Source organism: Eretmochelys imbricata, chromosome 7 (genome assembly GCF_965152235.1).
Source record: "Eretmochelys imbricata isolate rEreImb1 chromosome 7, rEreImb1.hap1, whole genome shotgun sequence".
In the NCBI taxonomy this organism is placed as follows: domain Eukaryota; kingdom Metazoa; phylum Chordata; order Testudines; family Cheloniidae; genus Eretmochelys; species Eretmochelys imbricata.
Window position 1 is genome coordinate 90,581,708 of NC_135578.1, and position 21,173 is coordinate 90,602,880.

At 37.9% G+C, this 21,173-nt stretch overlaps 1 protein-coding gene across 1 annotated transcript in view; it reads left to right on the plus strand.

Annotated features, from left to right (window-relative positions):
- Positions 1-18,717, plus strand: part of LOC144267920 (phosphatidylinositol 3,4,5-trisphosphate 3-phosphatase and dual-specificity protein phosphatase PTEN-like) — a 32,110-nt gene extending 13,393 nt beyond the window's left edge. Inside the window, exons 2-6 of the mRNA XM_077822361.1 lie at positions 1,648-1,771; positions 2,129-2,270; positions 5,160-5,326; positions 13,099-13,323; positions 15,201-18,717. Of these exons, the coding sequence (XP_077678487.1) occupies positions 1,715-1,771; positions 2,129-2,270; positions 5,160-5,326; positions 13,099-13,323; positions 15,201-15,383 (774 nt within the window). The 5' untranslated portion in view covers positions 1,648-1,714 and the 3' untranslated portion in view covers positions 15,384-18,717. The remainder of the gene's footprint in view (positions 1-1,647; positions 1,772-2,128; positions 2,271-5,159; positions 5,327-13,098; positions 13,324-15,200) is intronic.
- Positions 18,718-21,173: the final 2,456 nt, after the last annotated feature.

A 21,173-nucleotide genomic window follows, 5' to 3' on the forward strand; every position in this document is an offset into this window, starting at 1 on the left:
GCTGCATGTTAGTCATTTTTAGGCTAAGGGCTATGTTTCTGAATTTAAACAAAGTCCAGATTTGTATTAGGAAAATACTTAAAAGCTCCTTTAAGAAATGGATCTGCTGAAGCAAGATGCCCGAAGTCAAAACCTTGTTATCAGACTGAGTTGTCTGACAGCTACTTGTAGACATCCATTGTACAGGTACCATAGGGGAAAAAATCTATTGTATGTAATACAGAAACATTTCGAGTTGTAAAAGGCCTTATTTTTGCGGCATTTTTATAAAGGCAAAAATTAAGGCTGTCAAACAATTAAAAAAATCATGATTGTGGTTTTAATCACACTATTAAACAATAATAGAATACCATTTATTTAAATATTTTTGAATGTTTCATACATTTTCAAATATATTTCAATTACAACACAATACAAAGTGTACAGTACTCACTTTATATTTTACAAATATTTGCACTTTAAAATAAAGAAATATTTTTCAATTTACCTCATACAATTACTGTAGTGCAATCTCTTTATTGTGAAAGTGCAACTTACAAATGTAGAATTTTTTTTTGTATAACTGCACTCAAAAACAAAACAGTGTGAAACTTTAAAGCTTACAAGTCCACTTAGTCCTACTTCTTGTTCAGCCAATCGCTAAGACAGACACCTTTGTTTACATTTATGGGAGGTCAGGCTGCCCGCTTCTTATTTACAATGTCACCTGAAAGTGAGAACAGGCATTCCGCATGGCACTGTTGTAGCTGGCATTGCAAGGTATTTACGTGCCAGATATGCTAAACATTTGCATGCCCCTTCATGCTTTGAACACCATTCCAGAGGACATGCTTCTCTGCTGCTGATGGCTTCTGTTCAGTACTGATCCAAAGTAGTATGGACTGACGCATGTTCATTTTCATCATCTGAGTCAGATGCCACCAAAGAATGTTGATAATCTCATATTGGTACCTTCTTTTGCGTTTTGTCAAATCTGCAATTAAAGTATTGTATTGAATCTGTATACTGAATCTGTATACTGTAAGTTACATACTATATTGTAGATTGTTTTGAACTGTATAATTCTCGAGGAAAAATACTGACCGTGTTTTGTCACTAATTTTGTTCTGAAAATAACAAAGAATAAGCCAGGATATTTTTTGATTAACTTATTGCTGCATTCAAATTGTAAAATAGTTAAATCAGTTTAGGGAAGTTATTCTTCAACTGTAGTTTCTCAAAACAAGTATTTAATGCAGTGTAGTTGAACAATCTTATAGTGTGACAGGGAGTTGGGCTAGCTGGCCTAATCTAATAGATCTTTCCACTTCTAATTTCTGTGAAACCTCTAGCAATGGGTTTCATAATGGAAATAGTAGTAGCACTATAATTTTATAGATGGTGTTAGCAAGCATGGCTACAACATAATACAGACTTGAAATCTTGTAGGAGCATAAATCCTGTAAAGACTTTTTAAAAATACAGGTGGTTCATATGTCCTTCCTACGAAATATATGCTGCTACTAATTGAAATCTGTTTTTCTAAAAAGCAATGTCATGTTGTAGATTGCTTTGTGGACCTTAAAGCCTTTTGAGTTTTTGTATTAATTTAGTATATAAAATTGAGGGTAGCATTCCATAATACTTTTTGCCTCGTATCACCTGTAGAACTTATATGTACATGAGTTGAAAAATCCTTTAGCACAATGTAAGAGAAGCTGGACCGTGTGCTGTTATGCTGTTTTGCTGCCTCTCCTGTGGTCTGCCTGCATTTGAAGATTTTGCAGGAAAGGTAAAGCAAGTGTGTGGCTGTGTGTGGAAAGAGGGGGAAAAAATAGAGGAAGCCTTCACCTCTCCTTATCCCTCACCCTAAACCAGGAAGTTGCTTTCGAGGCAGTTTTTCCCCTTGGCTAGTGGGTTTAGGCTTTGGACTAACGGGTTTGAGGTAACTTTTTTCCAGCCCCTGATTTCCAGCAATGAACATGGTATTACCACTAAAATGCATAAATGTTGAACTTGTGTCCACTGAGACTTTATACTTAGAACTGATTTTATTAGCTTGACTTTAGTTAACAGGCAGGAACCACTTAATGTGAATACTAATTAATGGTTTGGATTGTTTTTTGAAGTTTGGCTTCTCTTTATTTAGGGAGTAACTATTCCCAGTCAGAGACGCTATGTATATTACTATAGTTACCTGTTAAAGAATCACCTGGATTATAGACCAGTGGCACTGCTGTTTCATAAGATGATGTTTGAAACAATTCCAATGTTCAGTGGCGGAACTTGCAGTAAGTACCCTTTACTCCATATTAATGGATCTTATCTTCTAAAATGTATAGGTAATTGAATTCGTGTATAGTTACTTATGTAGCTCCTTGCGATTGAGGCAACATACTAAAGCCATTACATAGCAGGACCAACTTACCTTTTTAAGCCGTAAGATGTATTAGCAGTATAAAGAATCCTGTTTAGAGTCTTGGACTCTGTTGGGCTCAAATCCTGTCAGGAGGGGGCTATGCACTCTTTCATCCTTGTAAGACTTCTGTGTAGCCTGTGTGGGATTTAACAAACCTTACAAACAGGTGCTGTTTCATTAAACTTTAAATTGGGAAACATTTAAAGTGGTTGAGAAGTTAAAAGTACATTTGTTTGGTTATTCAAAAGTCAGTTAAAAACACAGCAACATTATTGAAATAATACTGCTGAAAAATAGTTTTGGTTCTGTGAGTGGTACATAGACTCTCAAAGGCAACAAAATCCCCATGATTGTTGAACCAACTCATGACTTTTTTTAATCATTGGACTCTAAAATACGTGATTCTGCTGGATATGTTATGTCTATATGCTTCTTTCTGAAGGAAAGTCTTATTTCAGAGGCTTATAAAGTAACATATCTAGCCCGATGTAAGTCTGTCTGGTTTGCGAGTATGCTGTATATTGGAAAGCAAATTGTCAGCTGACTTGAGTTGTTTAATGAAAATCTGTATTCACCTTTGTCTTTGTGAGACTGAATTTCAAAGTAATTGCATGGTAGCATGCATTCCTATTCTGTTAATGTACAAAAATGTTGCTTTCCATCATTTTGGAATTACTGTAAGGGGCAATATACTGAAACTAATGCCATTGCAATATACAGCCTGAACATACATAGACTTAAAAGTAACCGAGTGCAGGTTTTTATAGAGATACATAAAAACTAGCTTGATTTGCAGGAACAGGAAGGGAGGAGGCTGTCTGCAAACAAAAAAGAGAAACCACCAAAATGGTAAAGTGAAGATTGCACAGATATGTATTTGCAAATATCTGTTCAGCACAATTCAGGCCTCATTGTACAAAAAGTTAATGCTTAGTTTTTTTAAAATTATCCTCGGATGGCTTTCTACATTACCAATCTGCATATAGGTTTAAACATGTACTTTTTGATAAGCTTCTCTATTACTTCTACTCCTGGTGAGTTAATGAATTATTAGACAAATGCATTGAAATACCACAATGTGTTTTTCATCACAAAAGTGTGGTTTCTATGAGGTTTTAAATGCCATTTCAGGTAGCAAACCTGTAATTGACTACTTCTTGAATCTCTGTGTTCAGTTTGTACTTGTTGTGATGGTATTAACTTCAACAGACATAAAGAGCTAAATATTATCACCCCTTCTGTGAGTTCTGAGGCCCCTGACTCAACAGGATCAATGTGGCTTTTCTTCAGAAAGGGGAGTGGTGGCAGGATTTGAAGACCCTGTATATGAGGGTTTGAGCAAGGAGATGCAGTTGTAAGTGTTATGCTATTCAGTCCTGTAGCTGGAGTGCTCTGGCTGTAGACTCTACAATTCTGAGGCTGCAATAATAGATTCAAAGTTGCTTCACAGTGAAGGGCAAGATTAATTCCCCAATCCCAGGGGTGGCCAACCTGAGCCTGAGAAGAAGCCAGAATTTACCAGCGTACATTGCCAAAGAGCCACAGTAATACGTCAGCAGCCCCCCATTAGCTCCTCCAACCTGCTCCCAGTGCCTCCCACCCACTGGAAGCTCAGCACCTCCCCCTCCCTCCCTGCACCTCCTGATCAGGTGTTCCATGGCATGCAGGAGGCTGGAGGGGGAGGAGCAATGGCACTTCAGGCTCAGGGGAGGGGGCAGGAATAAGGGGAGGGCCTGTGGCAGAGCCAGGGGTTGAGCAGTGAGCACCCCCCGGCACATTGGAAAGTTGGTGTCTGTAGCTCCAGCCCTGGAATCGGTGCCTATACAAGGAGCCGCATATTAACTTCTGAAGAGCTGCATGTGGCTCCGGAGCCACAGGTTGGCCACCCCTGCCCAATCCCTTAGATGCCCAGTGAACAGCCTGGATTACATATTAACAGATAGGATTTGACCTAAAGTGTGTTTCTAGTCTTAAAAGTGATTGTGATAAAGTTGCTGAATTTTATGTTTTCTTTCAGTAATTTCTAGATCAAATATGCTTAGTTTACAAGCGTAAAAGCTTTTCTAACTCCTATCCCTGCAGACTTAACTTGAGTTAAAAGTTAAATTGCTAATGTTTTATGGATCATCGCTAGCAGTAAAGTTTCTGTGAGCCGGATTAATTGAGATTTGATAGCCCCGTTATTGTCAGTGTGTCTGTACATTTGTTGAGATTCACATTTTTGACACAGTAATTGGGATTTAGTTAACAGTTCTGTTTACATGTAAATCATAATAGAATCCAGTTTATTCTGGCACAACTGTCATGGCTCTACAGTGCAAACAGGATTAAAAAGTAGAAAACTTACGTACAGTAGTGTCTGCTTTTTTAATGACAAAAGTGTTTTTAATATGCAAAGGGATCAAACTGTTAAGAAGCTGTCATTTTTACAGTCGCTTCTTACTATAATTTTATTATAAATTAGAATGTAGAATAAACATCTAAGCATCTTACTATGGTATCATAGGTGGAAATTCTGACATTACAAGAGTTACAGGATTCTGCTAAGCAGTGTTTTTATGCTTTAATGTTTTAAAAGATCTTTCAGAAAAGTGGTTTATTTTCTTGTTTACCATATCACATTGGATAGTTCTAAATACATACTTTTAAAATCTGTTGTACATATTGCAAATGATAACCCTTTGTGAGTCCGTTAACCCAGGTTTTGACAGTTAAAAGGTATTACTTGTGAAATGATACTCTTCTATGTTTCACCATGCAGATCCTCAGTTCGTGGTATACCAACTAAAGGTAAAGATATTTACCTCCCCTTCAGGACCCCCAAGACGAGAAGACAAATACATGTACTTTGAATTCCCTCAACCATTGCCGGTGTGTGGTGATATCAAAGTAGAATTCTTCCACAAACAGAACAAGATGTTGAAAAAGGTTTGTTCTCTCCATTGAGGAAAATATTGTAAAGGTGCTGTGCAAGTGGGAACTGGGTGCTTCTGTTGTAGGGCTTGGGTCTATTAGGAGTTATTTTCAGTGGTGAGGGTAGCTGCAGAGATGAAGCCTATGACATCTTGTTTGCCAAAATCCTGACTTCTACCACAAAATTAATACTGGCTAGTCTGAGAACCCTTTTGAAAGAAGAATAATGTTGTGTGTGGAAGGTAGGTAGAAATTGTGCTAGAGAGGTATGCATGCAATAGCGTAGATATGGGGATATCTAACTGAAAGAGGCAGTCGTGTTCTTTAAAAAAAAAAAAAAAAAAAATTAAAAAATGCCTGTACACTCTTATGTGGTGAATTAGCTTTCAGATAAGCTATGGAGAGGCATCTAAAGTGCTAACAGGCATCTGAGAACTTAGTTTATGCTTATCAGGAGACAGAGGTAAAATAAGGGGTTTTTTAACCTGTATGGGGAGGGAGCAGTTGAGAGAAAAAGGTAGTTTAGATTAGCTTGGAACACTTGCTTTTCATTCTTTTATAACCAATTCTATATTTAATAGCCATTATTACAATGCCACAATACACGGGCAAGATTTGCTGTCCAGAGGAGCTTAGATTCGGAGTTAAGACAAAACTATTCCAGTATTATCTTGTTCTTAGGAGACAAGAAGGCAAGAGATTGTAAAGCAAGAAGATGCCATCATTTTCTAGCCAAATGCATACATCTCATGTCTTTGAATAACGTGTATGCAATACGTTGTGGTGGGATGTAAAGGTTTTATCAGCTAAATTTGTGGATGACTAAATTACTGACAATTAGCAAAGCTACAAACAAATTATGCATGTCATTCCAAACAAATGTAGTTAACCTGTGTACTACTCCACCATGTATCCTGTATTCACTCTTACTGTTTTTTGCAAATAGTTGTGAATTTTAAACTTTTGTATTTAATTGGGACTATTTCTTATTCGTCACCAGTTAAACCAGGTACCTTGTTCAGGAGATGCTATAGAGGGCTCAGAGAGCTATCGACATTTTCTAGAAATGTTTAAAATTCCTTTTCTGAACGTAAAAATTAATGAATATAAGGCACAGTGGTAGGTGTGGAGAAAGTAGCATCAAGGGGACTTCCAGTTGTATAGCCTAGACTGAGAAAGGTGGTCATAAGGGAAATAAAGAAAACAGAGATAGGAAGGAGCAGTATCCTTGTCTTACTAGGTTTATCTTGTGATTTCCTCTTACGCTTTTAAGACTCTATTTTAAATGTAAACTTTAAAAAAAAATCTTATCTGTACACCGTTCTCATGCCTGAATCTAAACCTTTGAGAGTATTGGGTGAAGGTTTAAATGTAAGCCAGGCCCCCTACTGGTCATTTCATGCCAGCTCCTCCCTGGTATAATTGCTGTCCTTCCAAACTGATGTGACTGTTTATATTGCCTCTGGTCAGCCAAGGTGCTCCCCACGAGGTCCAGTATGTCATTTGCTATTGCTTCAGGATTCTAGTGATTCTTGTTGAGTAACTTGTTAATCTTTTGTGCTTTCTTCCAGCACAGTCAATCACAGTACTAAATTTGTAGTTTCCATTGCACACTTATCAGTGCTTAGATATTTGTTTTCTGAGCACTCTTTTCAGCACAGACCAGGAACCCTTTTCTGCCCTCCTTTGCAGCATGGGGCACGGGTCACTTGCAGGCTTAAACTAGTGTAAATGATGAATTCTTGGTAAATTAAACTCTTGAAACCATGATTTGAGGACTTCAATAATTCAGCCAAAGGTTAGGGGTCTATTAGAGGAGTGTGTGGGTGAGGTTCTGTGGCTTGCAATGTGCAGGAGGTCAGACTAAAGGATCACAGTGGTCCCTTCTGACCTTAAAGTCTGAGTCTGAGAACCAAGGAGGACAAAACTCTATGCCAAGAAATACGACCCACTTCCCTGGTCAGACTGCTTCCTGCATCTGGCAGAAAACCTATCCTCGTTGCACTGCAAGGAGAAATCACCAGGGTCTGCTCTCAGAAACTCTCGTCCCCGCTTCTTGATTGCTCTACACCTTGTGTAGCCGTTAACACCAGTGCAAAGTGGGTGTGAAGCACTACCATTCTTATTTTTGGTAGCATTTCGCACCTTTGTGGCATGGATGTAAATGACACCGTTGTATAGGGCAATGGAGACTTAGGGCTTGCCTACACTGGAAATTTGCAGCGCTGTAACTTTCTCGCTCGGGTGTGAAAAAACACCCCCCTGAGCGCAGCAAGTTTCAGCGCTGTAAAGCACTAGTGTAGACAGTGCACCAGCACTGGGAGCCCCTCGTGGAGTTGGTATTTTTAGAGCGCTAGGAGAGCTCTCTCCCAGCACTGCGCCGTGACCACACAAGGCATGTTAACGTTGCCAGTGAAGATGTGCCCTCAGACTACAGCACCTCCCACTGAGAGATTTCTCTTCCTTTAGAGAAAATACCTGTATTCATGATGCCATAGGCTTCCAGAAATAAACCAAGAGCAGAACTTAAAAATAAACACTTTCCTTCCAAGATTCTGGCTTATTCACACAGGCAGTCATGGAACCATTGAGGGGAATTGGGGCTGCCATCTCTGACATCTGCCCTTCCTGGGTATTAAAAAGAGAGTAAGGAACACCTCAGATTCCTAAGACTGTCAAAACCTCCTTTTTACCAACCTAAAACAGTCTCTGCTAGAGACCCTCCCAGTGTTTTTATCTCTTTCCTAAACATGCTAATCAAGAAGCTAATGAACTCAATACTGCTTGGTTTCAGAGTAGCAGCCGTGTTGGTCTGTATTAGTGAAAATAAAAGGAGTACTTGTGGCACCTTAGAGACTAACAAATTTATTTGAGCATAAGCTTTCGTGAGCTACAGCTCACTTCATCGGATGCATTCATGAAGTGAGCTGTAGCTCACGAAAGCTTATGCTCAAATAAATTTGTTAGTCTCTGAAGTGCCACAAGTATTCCTTTTCTTTTTGTCAATACTGCTTGTTAACTGCTATTGACCTGAATCCCCTCTAAGGCTTCAGGGAAGGGTAGCGAGATAGTATTTTTTGCCTTGGTTGATAACCACCTCCTCTCCATGGTCAAGGGAAGTACACCTGTGCTTGTTCTGGATCTGTGATATTTGATACTACTGATTACCAGATACTCCTGTCCCAGGTCTAAGAAACTGCTGTGTTTGCAGAAGACCCCTGAAATGGCTCATATCCTTCCTTACAAACCAAACTCCATTAGTCATGGCAACAGTTCCTTCAACTCCAGAGTTCTGTAACTCTCCGTTACCTGGAGTCCCGTAAAGCTCAGTAATCTTCCACTTATTATTCAGATCTCAACAGTCCACTGAGAGTTGGTGAAACACAAGCTGAAGTGCCAGCAGTATGCAGACACCCGGCAGAGCAACTTGTATGTCAGATGTAGATAGCAAACTCCCAGTTTTCTCAGTACTTAGCTAAATTCAGCAGCTGGCTAAAGCAGAACCCACGCAAGGTAAAGGAGATAGCAAAGAGGGAAAGACTTTGAACACCTTGTAGCCTCTCTAGCATTCTCCATTATCAAGAGCATCAGCTCTGATTACTAAATCAGTCCTCAGCCTTTCATTTCTTCTGTGCTATTGGATGCCTAAATAGCATGATATAAATGCCCACTTTCATCTTTCATTGTCCATACTATTTGAAACAAAGCTGGCCACAGTATTGAACACAAGCTTTATTGTTGCAACCAATTTTTATATAGATAGATATAAAGCAAAACAACCTGAAACGGCTCCAACAGGTACAAAAGTCAGCAACACAGGTTGCTGTTAACTCTTCATTGGTACTCTCCTTTGGGCCCTGGCTTCCCATTAAAACAATGCAGTTCAAGCCCTCTGTTGCTGATATTCATAATCCTCTGTGGGATTTTACCCTTACTAAATCACAGGTTACCTCTCTTCATGGCCATGATCTCCCATGAAACTGTCATCCAGTTGGTGAGTGCAGGACACTGACCTTTAATAGAAGCTTGCACTTAGACTGTGGAACTCCCAGAAGCGGTAACAGTGGCCATAAAACTGACAGCTTTGAGAGAAATACAAAATTTGTGTCATCTTAGCCTTTCCTCAGTTTCTTTGCACACACATTTAATATTTATGAACACACAAATGCGTATGTATACACAAGACCCTGTAAAGCTAGCTAATATAGTTCTATTCCTGCAGATAAAAACTAAGAGTAAGTGCTCAGATACTAAAGATGTGGGATGGTGCTAGGTGGGAAGCAAACAAAGGGAGAGAACAGAGAAGGAAGGCAAGCATTTTCCATTGCTTACAACCCCACTTGCCTTAAACTAAAAACCATGTAAAGTCTTGATCACTAGCAAGACCTCTACCATTGCCTGCTTCAAGAATGCTTCCATCAGTTTTTTCAGAGTTCTGTAGTCTTGTAACCACAGATTTAGAAAGCATCACTGCTGACATTTGGCCTCCAAAAAAAATTCCAGTTCAGACTGTCCATGCTTTAGATCTTGTTTTCAAGGTAGTGGAGGCCACTCTCCCTTCACCCAAGAAGATTTTTTTCACAATGTCCCTTTTTGGTCAACTGAAAATTTTTCCATGGTGTTTTGCCCCTACTTTCTGTTTTCAAGTACATTAGAATCTCACAGTTATGAACTGACCAGTCAACCGCACCTCATTTGTAACCAGAAGTATGAATCGGGCAGCAGCAGAGAAGAAAAAAAGCAAATACAGTACAGTACTGCTAAATGTACACTACTTTAAAAAAAAAAAAAAGGAGCAGCATTTTTCTTCAAAGTTTCAAATCTGTATTAAGTCAATGTTCCGTTGTAAACTTTTGAAAGAATAACCATAACGTTGTGTTCAGAGTTACAAACAATCTCAGTTTCTGAGGTGTTCATAACTCTGAGATTCTACTGTATATTGGAAGTAGGAAGCCTGCAAAAGGTGGGTCTGTTGCATCCAGGGCTTAAATGGACCAATTAAGGAAGATAAGGTCACTGCTGAGATACTAAATGACTTCTTTGCATCAATTTTCCTCAGGGTGTTTGGGAGATAGCTACCCCAGACCTGGTCTTGTTCATTTTTCAGGCATATGTTTTTATTGGCCTTACCTTTGCCTTACCTTTCTGGGAGCATTGCCTTCTGTGCAGTTGAAGAAATGGAAGTGGGTGACACTTGAAGGCCAGTAGGGGATTTGGCTCACAGTCTACTGCAGTTGCTTTTGTAAGGGTTAAAATAAATCTTACAAATTAAGGTAGTTCTACCACTTTGTGCTATGGTGCTAAAGCTTGAAAATCCTGAAAGGTATTGTCAAAGAAGTAGAAAAATCCAAGGTGAGTACGTTTTCCTTATTTGAACACAGTAAAATACTAAAAATAAGTTTCACTTGTTCTGATAGACTTTGGTTAACTTTCTCCTTGATGTGTCTGAAGAGCATTTTCAGTAACTTGGAAGACTTAATTTAGCTCCAGTACCGCTGAATATTGTCTACATCAAGGACAGCATATTTTAATATGAAATGATACTTTGTAGGTTTTCCTGTCAAGTTATGTGACTGTTAAATAATCCCTTAAAAGAATAGGGATTGCTAAATGACCCTAGCTTTAGAAGTGGTGGAAACATAGCACTCTTAATCTTTCAAGAGTACTGTGTAGACACTGAATGGCAAAATATTTTTACATCCACAATTCTGGAAAGAAGACTACATTTTTTTTTTTAAATTTGCCTATTTTAAAAGCTCCAAGGACATGTACAGGATAAAAAGTTTAAAAAAACATCCTTTTCTTTTTATTGAAAACTAACAAGTCAAATGGACACTTTCTTTGAATTGCCCTACCACCCACAGAGGCAAAGGATTAAAGATGTGATAAATTGGAGTTGGCCATCAGTAGAGCCCATGAAAATCTGCTGACATCAGCTTTATACCCACGTATATCTGCAGGTCATTTTTGTGGCTCGGGTGCAGATACAAATTCTGTATCTGCACAGGGCTGTGCAGCACACTCTCACCCAAACAGAGCAACTGTCACCCAGGCCTCAAGCTCCAGCTCAGCTTTCTGAATTGTGCTGCAGCAACCATAGCCCACTGGGCATTCTGGGAGTTGTAGTCCCCTGCTTGCTTGGACGGAGGAGGTAAACTACCACTCCCAGAAGGGAGTGTGAGCCAAGCGCAGCTGTGTGTTAAAGCAACTGCAGCGGCTTAGGGGTGTCTGAGCCCCCCCAGTGGGAGGGTGGCGCTGCACACAAGGGCCCAGGATACAGCCTCCCTGCCTGGAGCAGGGAAGACAGTACGCCAGGGGTTTTTGGGGAGAAGTGGGCAGTGGTTGTGGGTTTGGCATAGCCCTGCGTTACTGGTGTGGGGTGACCTGTGGTGCTGTTAGCAGAGCCTTGCAAATCCGCAAATATCTGCGGATATTTGCATCCATGGACAATTTATGTGGATCATGGATCAGATGCAGATACAAATGTTTGTATCTGCACAGGGCTCTAGCCATCAGGGCATAACATAAAGCCTGATTCAGTAGATTTGATCTCAGAGTGACTATCAGGGGAGTGGACCTAGTTCCCAAGTTCCAAGAGTGATGTGCCCCCAGTTTACACATCTTAATCGAGTGATTGTTCACAACCACCTCAGCTAATCTAAAATGTTGGCCATGTAGGAGAGTTTCTGACCAGGATCCAGACAACACGTGACTTTCAGGTTGTGGATTTCTGTATGTAATTTCACCTGGAAACTAAAGAAAATTAATGCAGCCTTTGGATGATGTATACTTGTTTGATATTGTTGACTGAGTGGGGGATCCATGTTCTGCAATATATTGAGTCTTCAAGGCTAACTCCACTTACAATGCATTCCAATAATCCAGTTGGGAGATCCACAAAGGCATGGATGATGTCAGTGAGGTACATATTAGAGGATAGTGGTAAATCTCTAGCTAATTATACATAAAGGCAATTTTGACCATCATTGCCACCTGTCTCCCAGTTAGGGATTTGCAAATATGCCCTTGATTTCAAATTTCCTTGAAGGTGGGTATAGTCTCTCAATAATGACAGGGATATACACATATGCACGGGAGGTTGTGTTTATGCATATGTATATGTAAAATAGTAATGAAGCAGTTGCAGAGATGAAATACAAAGCCCGTGAAGAATTCTTGCAGGATGAGGAATGCTGAGTTGGTGTAGAGCCACCGCAGCTTCTGTGCCACCCCCAAATCATCAGCACTGTGGTGTGGTCTGGAAGGAAGGGTTGGGCGTTTTTGTTCTTGTTGTTAGAAACACATCTGAGTCCATCATGTTATATGGGCACTAATAAAAATACATAGGGTAGGTCTACGCTACCCGCTGGATCGGCAGGTAGCGATCGATATATCCGGGGGTCGATTTATAGAGTCATCGATCCCCGAGCGCTCTCCTGTCGACTCCAGAACTAAGTTTTTAATCTCCCATTTTGTAGATTTGGCCATTTAATTTATTGAATCCTTTTTGGTTCATGAAGGACCCTTTTAAAAAATTTATTTGATTACCTGAGGAAAATCCATGTGGCGATTAACATAGATAAGATCTGTGTGTTACGTAAGAAGACTAATGAAAATCTACTTCCTGACAGTTGATGTGCCAATGATGTAGTATGGTCTAGATTTTTATGCCTTTCATAGTTTGGTATTGTTAAACTCATCAATTTTTAAAAACCAGATAATGCTTGTATTCAAATAAGATAATATGCCATCTGTAAATACTAAAGCAAGCTTGCTTTTTCCCGCAGGAAAAAATGTTTCACTTTTGGGTAAATACATTCTTCATAGGACTGGATGAAAATTCAGACAAAGTAGAAAATGGAAGTCTAGTTGGAGATCAGGAACTTGATGGTATTTTCAGCACAGAACGCTCAGATAATGACAAGGAATATCTAATCCTTACATTAACAAAAAATGATCTAGACAAGGCAAATAAAGACAAAGCCAACAGATATTTCTCTCCAAACTTCAAGGTCAGTATTTTTTTAAAGAGCATAGCATAAACAGAATTTTGAAGAGCTACATGTAGCATGTCGTTATTTAATATATTACATACACACACACACACACACACACACCACAGTATCAAAACATGTTTATCTAGGAACCATTTGTTATATAACTTTCTGGACTGAGGCAAGTAATATATCTGGATATGTCATTTCTTAAAAATAGATAAACTTAAACATTCAGTAACTGATATTGGAATTATTGAAAAAGGTGATAGATTTTCAGGAGTTAAGTTACAATTTTAAAAATGATGTTTTATCTTTAATTCTGAAGAGTTTCGTTCATAATTTATGCTGTGTAAGTTTATCAATATGTTCATGGTCTGAAAAATTAAAACACGCAAACTTGACCGATCCACTCTAGCAGCAAGTAGGAAACCTCAGGGATATAATAGTCTCTATGCTGCTTGTATTTCCTCTTCATGGGCTGATAAGTGGATCCACCATCTCTACCCCAAATATTTGATGAGTTGAGTTCCTTGGTGTGCAGGATTGCATACTCCCTGTTTCAGCATTTGTTCCATAATCTGATTCTGTTCATGTCACTCGGAATCTTGTGTTTTAATTCCTTGTCTCCACTAAAGAAATGTCTGGTTCCAAGTACCCTTTGGTACTCTTACCTTGCTTATAAAACTTTTGTCCCCTCACACATGCGCTCTCTGCAAATGACCCACAAATGAAGGAATAGGAAAATTATGGGGGATCACAGAACAATGTGTACCAAATATTGTTTGGATTAACTTGCTTTTAGCAAAGTCTTCTGGAATCTACTGCTCTGGGAGCTGTTTGAAACCGAGGAGGTATTGCAGCCGAAAAGGTTTAGAAGAGTGCTAAAGAATGGTGGTGATACGGCTAACTGCAGTGATTCAGAATACAAATGATTAATGCACGTACAGAACCACTTGTACTTAAACCAAGTCTAGTAAATTAATTCATTTCAGTTCCCAAGTGTAAACATAACTGTAATTATATTAACACTGTCTACTTCAGAGTCTTCAACCTTGTTTTAAGTGAACAGACATGACTGAATCCACATGGGGAGTGTATTTGTGGAAGAAGGTGCCATTTCTATATACCATTTTTCTAGCCATAAGTCTACTTTTAACTGAGGATGCTTCTGCTATTTGGAAACATCACTACAATATCCATCTGTTTTAACCAGTATTTAATACCCACTGATACATAAATTGTATAAAGGTGGGTAAAGGAAAAAAGGATAATTGGTAGCGAGTAATTAATAGTGCCACAAAGGGCATAATAGTGATTGTTGGGTGTTTCTTAATGCTTAGGAAGATGTTGGGAGCTCCTAAAGGTCCCTTCCTAAGGTACTTGTTTATTGACATAGGTTCATGACTCTTACCATTTGTGCTACTGAAAAATTTGTAGGTGTTTTAGATTTGGGACTTGGAATTTTGTATGCCAGATGTTTAAGGTTGATAGAGGTTTTTAAACAAATGTACGTGGTGGAATGATTTTGAAGTACCTATATGATTTGGCAATCTCTAAAGCCAATACTATCATCAAGATTACACTACAAACTTGCTATTATATCTGTGTTGATTAGGGGTATGATTTGTGACTGACATAGCCATGCTGACAAAAAAACCCAGTGTAGATGCAGTTTTGCCAGCAGTACTGTGCTTTTGTTGGCTTAATTTATTTCACTAGACAGAGCCTGGAATAAGCTCTCCGGTGTAAACTATGTCCACACTAGGAGCACTTTGTCGGTATAGCTATACAAGCAAAGCCTTCCAAGTGTAGGCTTGGCCTGTATTGTCACCACTACTTTAAGAAAGAAAAGTTCAGACTATATTAACTTTTTTGTTTTCTTCCTTTCCTAGGTGAAGCTATTTTTCACAAAAACAGAGGAGCCATCAAATCCAGAGGCTAGCAGTTCTGCTTCAGTAACACCGGATGTTAGTGACAATGAACCTGATCATTATAGATATTCTGACACCACTGACTCTGATCCAGAGAATGAACCTTTTGATGAAGATCAACATACACAGATTACAAAAGTCTGAATATTTTTTTTATCTGGGAAAAAAAACCACAAAGAGACAAACTTGAATAAACTGAAAAAGGACCTTTTCAAATGGCAATAGAACATTGTGTCAGATTACCAATTATAGGAACAATTCTTTCCTGACCAATCTTATTTTGCCCTATAAATCTACAGGGTTTGACACTTGTTGTCCAGTTGAAAAAGGTTACGTAGCTATGTTATGTATATACCTTTTTGTGTCAAAAGGACATTAAAATTTCAATTAGGAAATATAAAGATGGCACTTTCCCATTTTATTCCAGTTTTATAAAAGTGGAGACAGATCTGATGTGTATGCGTAGGAATTTTTCCTTTTGTGTTCTGTCACCAACTGCAGTTGGGAAAAAAAAAAAGCTTTCTGATATACAGGTTCACATCCTGCCCCTTTCTTTGCACTTAAGTGGCAACAGATAAGTCTGCAGTTGGCTAAGAGAAGTTTCTAAAGGGTTGTACTACATTCTAATGCATGTATTCTGGATAGGGGAATGGAAAGAAATGCTCTGAAAGGAATATATTATGCTGGACCCTGGACTATGTACCGTATCCGGCTACTTACATGCACCTTTCTTTAGCATGCTGCAGTAATTAATCCTGGACATTTGAGGAATTGGCCGCTGTCACTGCTTGTTGTTTGTGCATTTTATTTTTTTAAGCATAATGGTGCTAGAAAAGGCAGCTAGAGGGAGTGATTCCATATAGGGGTACAGGAATGAACCTTCCACAACATCTAAAGACCCACAGATGAAGGGATATGAAAATAATGGGGTCACAGATAAGAAACACAGCAACAATGACTTAACCATACAAATGTGGAGGCTATCAACCTAAAATGGGCTTGAAACAATGTTCTAAAAAAGACAATGATTTATTAAATGTTTTTCTCAATTGTAATGGCTGCTCCATCTCCTGTGTAATCAAGGCCAGTGCTGAAAGTCGGATGCTATTAGTACATACATCAGTCAACATCTTACACTTATTTTATTAGTTTTTCAATTATATACCTGCTGTGAATGCTTCATGTGCTGCATTGCGAGCTTTTTTCTCATTAAATATAAAATATATTATAACGGTGCACGAGAAACTTCAATTTGAGATTCTACAGGTTAGTGTTTGTTTTGAAGATTTGTGGATGCATTTATTCAATCAAACAGCTGTCAGCCCTTCCACCCCTTTGACCTTACACATTCTATTACATTCATTACAATGAGTTTTGCAGTTTTGCACACATTTTTTTTTTAAATGTCATTAACTGTTAGGGAATTTTACTTGAATACTTAGTACCTACAATGTTTAATAAGAGACATTACACATGGAAACCAGTCTTGCAATAAATTCTCAACACTGCACAGATATAAAGATGTGTACTTTTTAAAAGTAGAACATGTCCCAAATATTCTATCTGTTGTTTGCTATTAAAAGAATTAGATATCCAAACTGGCAGTGTTGTATCATTCCTTCATAGGGATATAGCCAGGACGAGGGATGAGCTTCACTTCTGAATATTATGATGACTGACATGCCCAGACTGCAGATAATTTAAGAGTACAACTACTGTTGAATACAGATATGAAGAAATTTTTAAAAATTCTATTCACTATAAAATACACCATGACCTTCAAACTTTTGGAATATCTACCCCAAAATTTACACTTTATGGTAATTTTAATTAACTTACTGGCGCCAACATTGTTTATTAGCTGTGTTCTTATCTAGTTAACAAATGAATCTGGGATCCATAGGACCCAGTACAACAGCACTAACAGAGAATATGAATTGTAAAAAGACGAATTTTGGTAAACAAAGGTGTCACATGCTTTTTCAATATTTATTGGTTAATTTTGCATGTCAAATTCATGATCTAAACTTATAACAAAGCTATTATAGGATTTTCTGATTTATAAGTTAACAGAACAAAAATGCTGATCCAGCACTCATAATTCCCATTGTTAAATTGGCCAGCAGGCAATGGCTACCTGAAGACCAGACCCTTGACTTTATGCCTTGATACATGTTTCACCTTATGTCTGCTTTTAGCAATTGAAAGTCATGTTGGCTAATAAACAAAAATATTAATGCTTTAAAATACTTTGATTTTGACACTGTTCTATGTCCCACTTTTGGGCTCATGATATCAAAATTAAATTTGTGCGGTTCCAGTATGTAACACTGATGGCCAGAATGGAAATAATGACATTATAATGGGCTTTTGCACTGTTGTTGTTTTTCCTTTGGAATGTGAAGGTCTGAATGAGGGTTTTGATTATGAATGTTTCATTGTTTTTGTGAAGCCTTGCTTACATTTTATGGTGTAGTCATTGGAAATGGAAAATGGCATTTTTTTATATATATATATAAATATATATATATAAAAATATATATTATACGTACTCTCCTATACTTTATTTCAGTTACCATCCCCATAGAACTTGACAAGAATTACTATGACTGAAAGGTTTTTGAGTCCTTATTAAAACTTTATTTATGACAGTATTCATAATTCGCTTGAAATGCATTCGGTAGGTAATCTCTGAGTTTCTGGACTGTATACTTAAACTCTTGGATGTGCAGCAGCTTACATGTCTGAAATTACTTGAAGGCATCACTTTCATAAGAGCTTACTGTTAGGCCCTGTACCATCCGTAGTCATCTGTAGCCCCACTTGAAATGTTTTGCCACAGTTATTTAAGGGCGGTTGTATAAATAGCATCAAGATTCTTTGCTGTGGCACAAATTGTAAACTAAAGTGGAGTTTACATGCAGCATCAAATGTTTCAGCTTTAAAAAATAAAAATAGGGTGCCAGTGTGCAAGTTCCATGTTTAGTTACAGCAAATTTGTGCAATATGTTAACGATGCCTGTGGTTGCCACAAAGTGCCTCGTTTACCTTTTAAATACTGTTAAATGTGTCATGCATGCAGATGAAAGGGGTGGAACTGTGTGCTAAAAGGGGCTTTAACTGCAGTTTGGCAGAGCTGCCTTTTACTCTGCCAGTTCAAATTTTCAGTCTGTTTTCATATAGCGCGTGTGTGTAATTATGTGTATATATACACACACACACACACACACACACACAAAAATTGAGTTTGTCAAGCAGCCTTACTCTGATTCAGCCTCTTCAGATACTATTGTGCTGTGCAAAAGTGGCTCTGTGTGGAATGCTATGCACTGAGGATACACAAAAACAACAAAATATGACATGTACAGGATAATGCCTCATACAAATCAGATGTCCATTTGTTATTGTGTTTAACAACCCTTTATCTCTTAGTGTTAAAACTCCACTTAAAACTGATTAAAGTCTCATTCTTGTCACAGTGTGGGTGTTTTATTAAAGTATTTTGGGTGTAAACTGCTCAGATTATATTTTGCTATTAAGAAATGAAGAATCAAGTGTGATCCTGGGAGTAAGGGACATTTCCCTAAAAGGAGAATTTCAGGAAAACTGCTAGTTAAAATCCTTTGAGATTAATTCTTAACAAATTAATGTTGGAATAGAAAATGTGGGTTTGCTTGCACTGATTTTCAAAAACTATAGAATAAATAAAAGTAGGTGAGCCTTTCATTTTGACGCTCTCCAACCTATGAAATATAATACAGCACTTTGATTTCTTGAATTAAATCAGATTAATGGCTTTCAGGTAAATTTGTGTTACAGCAATACATATTCTTTTTCTGTCAGATAACGTTGAGCTTCCCATGCAAACAAGCTAAACTTTTCAGGAAAATATAATGCAGATCACTGAGATACAATTTATTTTTTTTCTAATCTTAAACCGCCAATGGCTTACTCAAGTCTGCAAGATGCTTTTTCCAGTGGGACTAGTATAATGTATGCATATCATAAAATAAGCTTGAATTTTTTTCAGGACTGCTGATCTCTCTGAAATTGATTTTTAAAATAGATTTTGTACATCTCTTAATGAAGAAATACTGTATCCTCTATTACTTTTTCAGCTTGTCTTACCATTTGAGCCTTAAGGAAGAAAGAAGCCACTTGATTTGTGCTTAAATTCAATGAGGTTGCTACAGATTCAGTGGCTGTGTAAAAGTGGAAAGAAAATGTTTTATTTTGCATTTGGTGATGGTTTAGCAGGATTTGAATTATGAAAATTATACATATGACTACTTCATTTCTACATGCTCTATTCCTGCCTCTTTACTGAAGCTTTTTCATTTAAAAATGGCTTAACATAGGTGTTCGGCTGAGAAAGTCTTCAAAATGATTCCCATACTGCTTTGTGAATCAATTCACAATATGTATACTCAGGGCTATAGCCATTTCCATATGGTAATTTAAATGAAAAACATGTTGCTGCTTTAATATTGCTTGATTTCTCCAACTTGGGTGGAATCTTTCACCTAATTGATGTTTGTCACAACCAAACTGAATTTGTTAATAACTGTTGCATTTCAGTAAACAATAAGACAAATATTGTTTAGAGTTAATCCTGTACATCTTTCTTCCTGTATTTATTTTTATGGTAATAGTTCTTTTACATTCTGGAAGCAAAAGTTTTTAAAAGGCTTAATTGTTTGGGGACTGGGAAGTGGGGGGCTGTTTGGTATGAAGAATATCAGAGGAATTAGAAACTTTTAGAAAGTCCATTCAGCACTCTGTTCAATGAGTGGCTTCTAATAGAATATTAGAAAAGAATCTACATGAAGAGGTTCTGGTGTTAGGACAATTGTAATTATTTGTCTGTGTTTGTATGAGCTAGTGGTGTATAGTTTACTTCAGTGCAGAGTAGGATCCTGGTGTGGTAGTCTAATAGGCTGCTTCAATTGCTTTTTATCTCCAATAGAAAGCTACAATATAATAGTTCTAACTTGTACTTGGAGGCCTTCTGTTGGAATCCATTCTGGGTTTCATGTCTTTCAAATTGAATGCTACTTGCTCTTGACACGAGTCTTGAGACGGCTTTAGTTTACTTTTACCCTTTTTTTTAGTAATTTGTTACTTTTTCTCAAATGAAATTTTTGGAATGTATTACCATTTAGCTCTGCATATGAGCTGTAATCCCTACTCCTTTTCTTTAAGCTTTTGCCTACTGAAGCCAAATGCTACGTTGCTTTTCATGCCTTTCATTTTTTTCCAAGGGTGCACCAGTGCTTACTAAAATGTCAATTCCATAGCATCCTGTTTATAATTCGTGTATGTTTGTGCATGGTGGAGCATGGGCAGCAACAATGCAAACATTCTGCACAGTGTACTTTAATTCTGAGTCTCCATGTCCATCCTGTCTGTCGACCTCTACTTGGCTGCTATCCCATGAAGGTTTTATCTTGGTTTTATGTGAACACTTTTTCCATGCAAAACTGTTCCAGAATACCAGCTCAATTTATGTAGGCCTCTTCAGCCATAAATGGGTAGATTTTAAAAAGCATTTTTAAAAATTGTGGCCATAAAACTGACAACATAAAAATGTCTTGATAAAAATAGTGCAATAGGTCATTTTAAAATAAGAGCTTTGAAAATAGTCTTGATGGCGATACACTAAGTATGTTTAAGAAGTAGCATGCTAAAGAGTTGCATGTTGGGTCTCATAATACAATATTTGGTATTGGGTGGGAGCCAACAGTAGAGAAAAGATTTGGTCAGGATCCCAGAGGGAGCAAACAAAGATATGGAAGGATCTTTGTAAGGAAGATATTTGGAGAGAGGAACACAAGCAACATTTTAAAAAGCCAGTCCAGAAGCCTGGGAAATGAAGATGGGATTGAATCACAGTCAGGTGGGAGAAAGTATTTTTGTTTTTGTTCTTCATCCTTG